General features: G+C 41.4%; 1 protein-coding gene across 1 annotated transcript in view; it reads left to right on the top strand.

Moving 5' to 3' along the window:
- Positions 1 to 8,336, top strand: part of ASTN2 (astrotactin 2) — a 208,859-nt gene that overhangs the window by 56,554 nt on the left and 143,969 nt on the right. The window contains exon 5 of the mRNA XM_015817424.2: positions 7,983 to 8,129. Within this exon, the coding sequence (XP_015672910.2) occupies positions 7,983 to 8,129 (147 nt within the window). The remainder of the gene's footprint in view (positions 1 to 7,982; positions 8,130 to 8,336) is intronic.

The raw sequence follows: 8,336 nt of genomic DNA on the forward strand, positions 1-8,336 counted from the left end.
CCTTCTCCTGCTTCTTCTGCTTCTCCTGCTTCTGCTTCTGCTTCTTCCTCCTCCTCCTCCCGTTCTCCTCCTCCTCCTCCTCTTCTTCTTCTTCTTCTTCTTCCTTCTACTCCTCCTCCTCCTCTTCTTATCCTCCTCCTCCTCCTCCTCTGTATCAATGGATGCAATAAGCCAAACTGAGCAACAATGGACAATTGGCCTATTAGAAAATATTGCAGTTAAATCTCAAATAATCTGACGCACCGTTCTAATTTTTCCCAGTCCCATACATAATTTCTGCAACTGAAATAAACTCTTCCCAGCTTACATCCTGGAATGTTAGGGTTAATATATAAGCGTATTTCTTTCTTTTTTTTTTTTTTAAATGAAGAAAAGCAAAACAGGGAAGAGAAAGGCAAGCCATATCATTTTTTTAAGTGACTTTCAAAGCACTTTTGCCTCCAGCGTAAGTCAAAGTGAAGATTTTGCTCTTGCAGGATGATTGATTCAGCCGATGAGCAGGTTTCCAATTTTATGAAAAGTTTGTCCTTGTCTCAGCACTGTTAAAATAGCGGAACAGCTCGGAGGAGAAAGAAGCAGCATTTTAAGTTAGGGCAAGGCGAGTCACAGGCTGGGGATCTGTAACTTCAGTGAAAGGAAATTTGCAAATGAGATTCATCAGCCCGACACTCAGGAATATATTTCAGAAGCTGAAGATTTTGATCATCACTCAGCCACGTGCCAAATGCTTTGTTTTCGGACACAGGGAGACTGTCTCAAACCGCCTGCCAACCTGGTTGATTCTGGAGTGCTGGCCTTCCTATCCCACATGAAGGTCCATCTTGACAAATATTCCAGCTGAGCTCCAGCACATCAGCATTAAAAAAAAAGACATGAAATAATTTTATGGAAAGTTTCTGTAGCGATGGCACCAGAAGGCAAGCCAAAGAAAAAACGGATGGAAACTAAGAGACTAGTCAGCTATTTGTCTGAAATAGTATAGGTTCACTTGCTTGAGCAGGGGGGGCTGGACTAGAAGACCTCCAAGGTCCCTTCCAGCTTCTATTCTATTCTATTCCTAATCAAGGAGAGAAGCAACCTGGAATTAAGGAGAAACTTCCTGACAGGGAGGACAATTAACCAGTGGAACAGAAGTTGCCTCCAGAAATTGTGGGTGCTTCATCACTGGAGGTTTTTAAGAAGAGACTGGACAGCCACTTGTCTGAAAGGATACAGGGACTCCTGTATTAATACCACTTTACAATGCCTTGGTAAGGCCACACTTGGAATACTGCATCCAGTTTTGGTCACCACGATGTAAAAAAGATATTGAGACTCTAGAAAGAGTACAGAGAAGAGCAACAAAGATGATTAGGGGACTGGAAGCTAAAACATATCAGGAACGGTTGCTGGGATTGGGTGTGTCTAGCTTAACGAAGAGAAGGACGAGGGGGGACATGATAGCAATCTTCCAGTATCTCAGGGGCTGCCCCAAAGAAGAGGGAGTCAAGCTATTTTCCAAGGCGCCTGAAGGCAGGACAAGAAGCAACGGATGGGAACTAATCAAGGAGAAAAGCAATTTAGAACTAAGGAGAAACTTCCTGACAGTTAGAACAATTAACCAGTGGAACAACCTGCCCCCAGAAGCGGTGAATGCTCCAACACTGGAAGATTTTAAGAAGAGACTGGACAGCCACTTGTCTGAAATGATACAGGGACTCCTGCTTGAGCAGGGGGCTGGACTAGAAGACCTCCGAGGTCCCTTCCAGCCCTATTCTGATATATATAGTTTTGCCCCATTGGATGGCTGTTAAATTAACCTAGCTTCCCCCAGTGACTTTGGTTGTTAGACGGTCGCAAAAGGGGATCACGTGACCCCCAGGGCACTGCGACCGTCATAAATACAAGTCAGTTGCCAAGCGTCTTCTGAATTTTGATCACGTGACCCCGGGGGAAGCTGCAACAGTTGTAAGTGTGACAAACGACGATAAGTTGCTTTTTTCAGCGCCGTTGCAATTTTGAACGGTCCCTAAATGCACTGTTGTACGTCGGAAATTAATTGTAATCGGAGCTAATACAAACTAAGATAAAAGAGAAGACGAAAAGAAATAAATAAAATCTTCCCTCTTTCCTTTGCATCTTGTAGCGCTTTATATTTAACTGGTGTTTCTTTCATACTTTTTTCCCCTCGCCATACAAATTGGATCTACCTTTTCCCCCGTTACTCGAATGATGCATCAGGTGTCAAAACAAGCATTGTTTGAAACGAAAACACCATCCTAGGCAAAACACTCATTTTTATCAGGGAAAATTCTCCCTCGCGGTGACAGTTTTAATTTCTCCCATCTTAACACGTCCTTCTTAATTTCGTTCCTTGTCTTACCCGTAATTATTTCGAAAGGACGCGCCATCCGTATTTGTCACAATAACAATTTTATTCTCTCTCAAAAAAGCGCTTTGTTTTCTCCCTGATTAAACAGGTCAGTTTTCGCCATTTTGCTTAATTCTGACGTTGTTAAACATCCATATATTTTTTTTTCTTTTTCATTGGGGGATTTTCTATATTCTTCAATCTTACTGCTGCTAGTGTAATACAAAATGAATCTTCTGTGTGCCTTTTCTAATTTAGTTTTGGGGTGGGTTTGTTTGTTTGTTTGTTTTGTTTGTTTTTGGAACATTAATCTTTAAAATTCTTTGTGTCGTTGCGTGTATTTGTGTCCAAAATTTATTGGCTTTTTTTTGCAAGTCCACCATGCAATGTTAAAACGTCTCGTTGGGTGTTTCATATTTCCAACGTTGACTTGAGATACCTTTATACGTTTTTGCTAATAAACTGAGGGAGCTAGTTTGGTCCAGTGGCTAAGGCACCAGGTTAGAAAGTGGGTGGCTGTGAGTTCTAGTCCTGCCTTAGCTATGAAAGCCAGCTGGGTGACTTTGGGCCAATCACCAGGAGATGGTGAGTTCTAGTTCTATGTTAGGCTTGAAAGCCAGCAGGGTGACTTTGGGCCAATTGCAGGAGACGGTGAGTTCTAGTTCCACCTTAGGCACAAAAGATGGCCAAGTGACTTTGGGCCAATCCCTAGGAGACTGTGAGTTCTAGTCATGCCTTAGACATGAAAACCAACTGGGCAACTCTGGGCCAATCACCAGGTGACGGTGAGTTCTAGTGCTACCTTAGGCAGGAAAGTCAGCTTTGTGACTTTGGGCTAGGATTGTTGTTTGTGGGGAAAATAGGAGGTATGTTGGATATGCTCACTGGCTTGAGCTATTTCCAAAAATAATGAAGGTGAAATATAAATAAATATATTTATCTGGTGTCATAGATCAACAATCTATCTTCTTCTCAAAGCCTGTTTTTTTAAATTCTAACGCCATGTAAATTTCATCCCATTCTTCACCTCAGGAGGCCAAATACCGCATCCCCTTATTTGTTTGAAAAAATATGTTTGGCCCACGCAATGAAGCAGTGATATATTTCCCTCACAAAACCAATAACTTGGATGAACAAAATCACCTTCCTTGTTCCTGACTGAACCCTTTCAAAATGGCCGGAGGGCCCTCCAGAATTTCAAATGTCCGCCGGTTGCCGGGAGCCCCTGCTTGGCGGCAGAAATGGATTGGGAATATTACGATAGGCATTTATTACTGCCAGAGGCCAGCCATGAAACCCAAACCTACGGCCATTTGTCTTGTTTACTTAAAATATTTATAGGCCTGGCTCCCCACCGTATGCCATTTACATTAAACATAAAGCGGAGGGCTAAATCTTGCCAATCAGGAACTTCTCTCCTGTCGTAAACGCTTGACGCTTTATGATAGCAAGAAGACATAATTGGGTTACTTCCCGAGAAGAGAGAAAATACGATATTCCTTCAGCCCTGTGAGCATTTTTAACAAAACGAGCATGGGGTGAGACAGAGATCTCCCTAAAAGAGGCAAAGAACATCATGTATTTGCATGGCCAAAACAGATTTAAGGCACCAAATAGGTTGTGGCATTTTGTCTTTCAACTAGCAAGGAAAAGGAAGATTTACAATATGATTTTTGTGCCCTGTTTTGTTTTGTTTTTCCCCTTCAGATGCTTGACCATAACCACATCGGTTTCCTTTGATGTTTAATCCCCCCTTTTTTTTTGCCCCTTGATGGAAAATCCTTTGGGGCACATTTGTATAACAGAATAACAGAATTGGAAGGGACCTTAGAGGTCTTCTAGTCCAACCCCCTGCTGAAGCAGGAGACCCTAGACCATGTCAATCAGTCAATCAATCAGAATAGAGTTGGAAGGGACCTTGGAGGTTTTCTAGTCCAACCCCCTGCTCAAGCAGGAGACCCTAGACCATTTCAATCAATCAATCAGAATAGAGCTGGAAGAGACCTTAAGAGGTCTTCTAGTCCAACCCCCTGCTCAAGCAGGAGACCCTGCTTCTCTCCTTGATAAAATAACATAGGAACAGAGTTGGAAGGGACCTTGGAGGTCTTCTAGTCCAACCCCTGGTCAAGCAGGAGCACTAGATCATTTCAGACAAATGGCTGTACCATCTCTTCTTAAAAACCTGCAGTGTCGGAGCACCCATCTTGTTCCACTGGTTAATTGTTTTAACTGTCAGGAAATTTTCTCCTTCTCCTTCTTCTCCTTAACTTCTGAAACGGAAACAACTTAAATTAAGGCCAACGTAAATTTAGGGCAGAGGCTAGAAATCATGGGGTCTATTAATTTGAAAAAGCATTCTTTGGAAGCTACCTCCAGAGGTTCTTTTCTCTCAAGCCTTTAAGGCCCAATTAAGCAGCAATTAATTGACTTGGTTATAGGAAGTTGCTTGGTTGCAATCTAAAAAAAGAAGGCATACTTTTTTTAAGGCTTTTTCTTTTTCTCTCTCTCTCTCTCTTTTTTTTTTTTTTTTTTGGTTCAGCCTTCCTTGTCAGTCTTCTCTACTTTCAAAACAGACTTCTTGCCCGGAGGCTGCCTTATTTTGATCCTCCAGTTCTTCTGCTTCTTCACCCCCAGTTCTCCCTCATGGCCTTATTTTCGACTGCTCAAAATTCTTCTATACTTAAAGCTGTTGCTTCCTCGTATAAACATATCCTAAAGCTATAAAACTCATCTCCGCATTTATGTTGGTGCTAGCTTTGCATAACACTGTCCAGATGCTATGTTGATGGTCCCAGGCGCGTGCATATCTATCTGTCTCTCTCTCTGTCTGTCTGTCTGTCTATCATTTGTTTATCATCTATCTATCTATCTATCTATCTATCTATCTATCTATCTATCTATCTATCTATCTATCTATCTATCTATCTATCTATCTATCTATCTATCTATCTATCATCTCCCTGTCTGTCTGTCTGTCTGTCTGTCTGTCTGTCTGTCTGTCTGTATCTATCTATCTATCTATCTATCTATCTATCTATCTATCTATCTATCTATCTATCTATCTATCTATCTATCTATCTATCTATCTATCATCTCTCTATATCTATCTTCTGTCTATCTATATCAATCATTTATCATCTACCATCTGTCTATGATCTATCTATCTATCATCTATCTATATCTATCACTATCTATCTATCTATCTATCTCATCTGTCTATCTGTCTATATCATTTATCATCTACCATTTGTCTATAATCTTTCTATCTGTGTCTATATCATTTATTATCTATCTATCTATCTATCTATCTATCTATCTATCTATCTATCTATCTATCTATCATCTGTCTGTCTATCTGTCCATCTGCTATCTATCTATCTATCTATCTATCTATCTATCTATCTATCTATCTATCTATCTATCTATCTATCTATCTATCTATCTATCTATCTATCTATCTATCTATCTATCTATCTATCTATCTATCTATCTATCTATCTATCTATCCAGAGAACACCCTAGCAACTAGACATTTGTTTTTGTAAAATCCTTCTTTGTTCAGTTTCATATAGACTCAATGGTAGGGCCAGTTCCAATTTTTTTTTTTAACTCCTGGTGTTTCTTGGCATCCTCCATGCTCCACCAAAACAGCAAGAACAGTCTCCTGTCTTTGGGCTGCTGAACCTCTGCTAGTCATGGTCTTCATGCTGTCTGCCCACACTTGCCTACAGGGCCTTTGTGTCTGCGACTTTGAAAGATGAAACGGTTTTCTGTGACTAACAAATGACTTGGGGGAGAAGGGATCTGCCCACCTAGTGCATCAACTCCTACTCAACTTTGTTCTAAAATGCTGGTTGATTTTCATCCTTTGTAGCGATGAGGATCTATCACGCCTTTTGTTGTGGTGGCGTGTGAGAAATGTGCAGTCTAGCCTTGGATGGAGATAAAAAGAGAGATGGTTCCCTTGGAATTTAGGAAATTGCACTTTTGTGATTTGGTATGTTGAGCTTCCTTTGTCGATTAAAAAAGATAGGTTAATACGCCATAAAAGTTTGGGACGAGGCAGGCTACCGATGAGAGCTGAATTCTTGGGAAAGTATGAAAGAACTGCATTTCTTTAGAAAGTTGCTTCCTTTTTCTTTTTCCCATGGGTTGGATTTGAGTCCTCCCAACAGAACAGGTCAAGGTAACATAAGGGAAGAGAGGCACACTCATACGGAAGTCTGGTTCATCCTGAAGAGAACTCACCCTTTATCTTCTGCAGATCATCAAAATAGCAATAGCACTTATATACTGCTTCATAGTGCTTTACAGCCTTCTCTAAGCAGTTTACAGGGTCAGCATTATTTGTATATTGCCCCCAACAATCTGGGTCTTCATTTTTACTGGCCTCGGAAGGAATGGAAGGCTGAGTCCGTCTTGAGCCGGTCAGGATCAAACTCCTGGCTGTGGGCAGAATCAGCCTGCAATACTCCATTTTAACCACTGCACCACCATGGCTCAAGTTAGCTAGATAACAGGACAGAGACTTTATGGGTGGCCAGAAAGATCAGAAACTCAACAGGCTTCCAAAATAAAACCAAGGCCTCCAAGAAAGGGACAAATATTTGAATAAGAACTTTCAAGGGCAGGGCATAATGGGTCTTTGACACCAACAGTTGCTTTGAACTCAACATTCTGTGTTGAGTATCTATAAAAATTCTCAGTCATTCAAATCACTGTTGTCCCAAAGGTACAAAGAAAGTCCAGCTGCTTTTTGAAGAGCACCTTTAGGACATCCTGTGTCATCTCTCAATCTCCTTCCTCAGTTATTGCCAAGATCTACTGATTCATCCTTCTGACTTCAGTGAGACGAGCAGAAAGGAATCCTCAATCTCTTTCTGTCAATCTCCTAGAATCCCTGAATTATACATAACCGCTCATAACAGATGAATTGATAGCCGGGATTCTGTTCTGTTCCCCAAGCCCTTTTCCGTCACTGTACTTAAGAGACAGATGGAATTATTATTTCCACATACTCTGATCTGGCAATCTTTGCTTGAAAACTGGAATAAAACGATCAGACCCTTTTTACTGGATTTCCTTTGAATCAAAATGTAACGCGGGAGAGGTTTGTGTCTGCATTTAAGTCCTTCTGCTTTCGGTTGATAAGATGTCACTCTGAAAGATATGAAACCTTTCATTTGTAACAGGGCTTGGTAACATGGGGTCATCAGCAGCTTGGACTACAAATCCAGTCAACTGTCTCAGGGGTGGTCACGCCAGCTAATACTGATGGGCTTTTAGTTATATTCTGAAGGTGGATGGACTGATGCAAAACCCTGAACCTTTTCATATGTCGTATGTCTTTGAGAAGAGCCAATTTGATGTAGTGCTTGTGACATCAGGCTAAAGACCAGGAGACAATGAGTTCTAGTCCCACCTTAATTGGTTGATCTTGGGCCAGTCCCTTTCTCTCAGCCCTAGGAAAGAAGGAATGGCCAACTGTCAAAACTTTGCCAAGAAAACTACAGGGCGCTTTTCAAGGCAACCTCCAAGAATTGGACACCTCTCAATGGAGGGGTAGGAGGAACAGTTTTGGTTTTTTTTTAGTTTTTGACTTGTTTCTTGTTTGTTTGTTTCTCTTCTCCAGGTTCCCTCAAAAGCCCGGTGAACAAGACAGCCCTTACCTTAATTGCTGTGAGTTCTTGCATCCTGGCCATGGTCTGTGGCACCCAGATCTCCTGTCCACTCACGGTCAAAGTCACCCTTCATGTTCCTGAGCACTTCATTGCTGATGGTAAGAACCTGTCAATGCTGCAAATACTGTATATTCTTGCTTTGACAATGTGCAGAACTGTCTGGTATATATATAGTTAAACCAGCAACTGGGAAAGAGGGAGGAGCATAAGGATAGCCCGGGAGAAAGAAACCGGAAGTAAATCACATCTTCCAAGTTGATTGGAAGATGTGAACCATGACCCTACAATAAGGGAGTGGAAAATGC

The sequence above is a fragment of the Protobothrops mucrosquamatus genome, unplaced genomic scaffold (assembly GCF_001527695.2).
Source record: "Protobothrops mucrosquamatus isolate PMUCROS unplaced genomic scaffold, P.Mucros_1.0 scaffold587, whole genome shotgun sequence".
Classification (NCBI taxonomy): Eukaryota; Metazoa; Chordata; class Lepidosauria; order Squamata; family Viperidae; genus Protobothrops; species Protobothrops mucrosquamatus.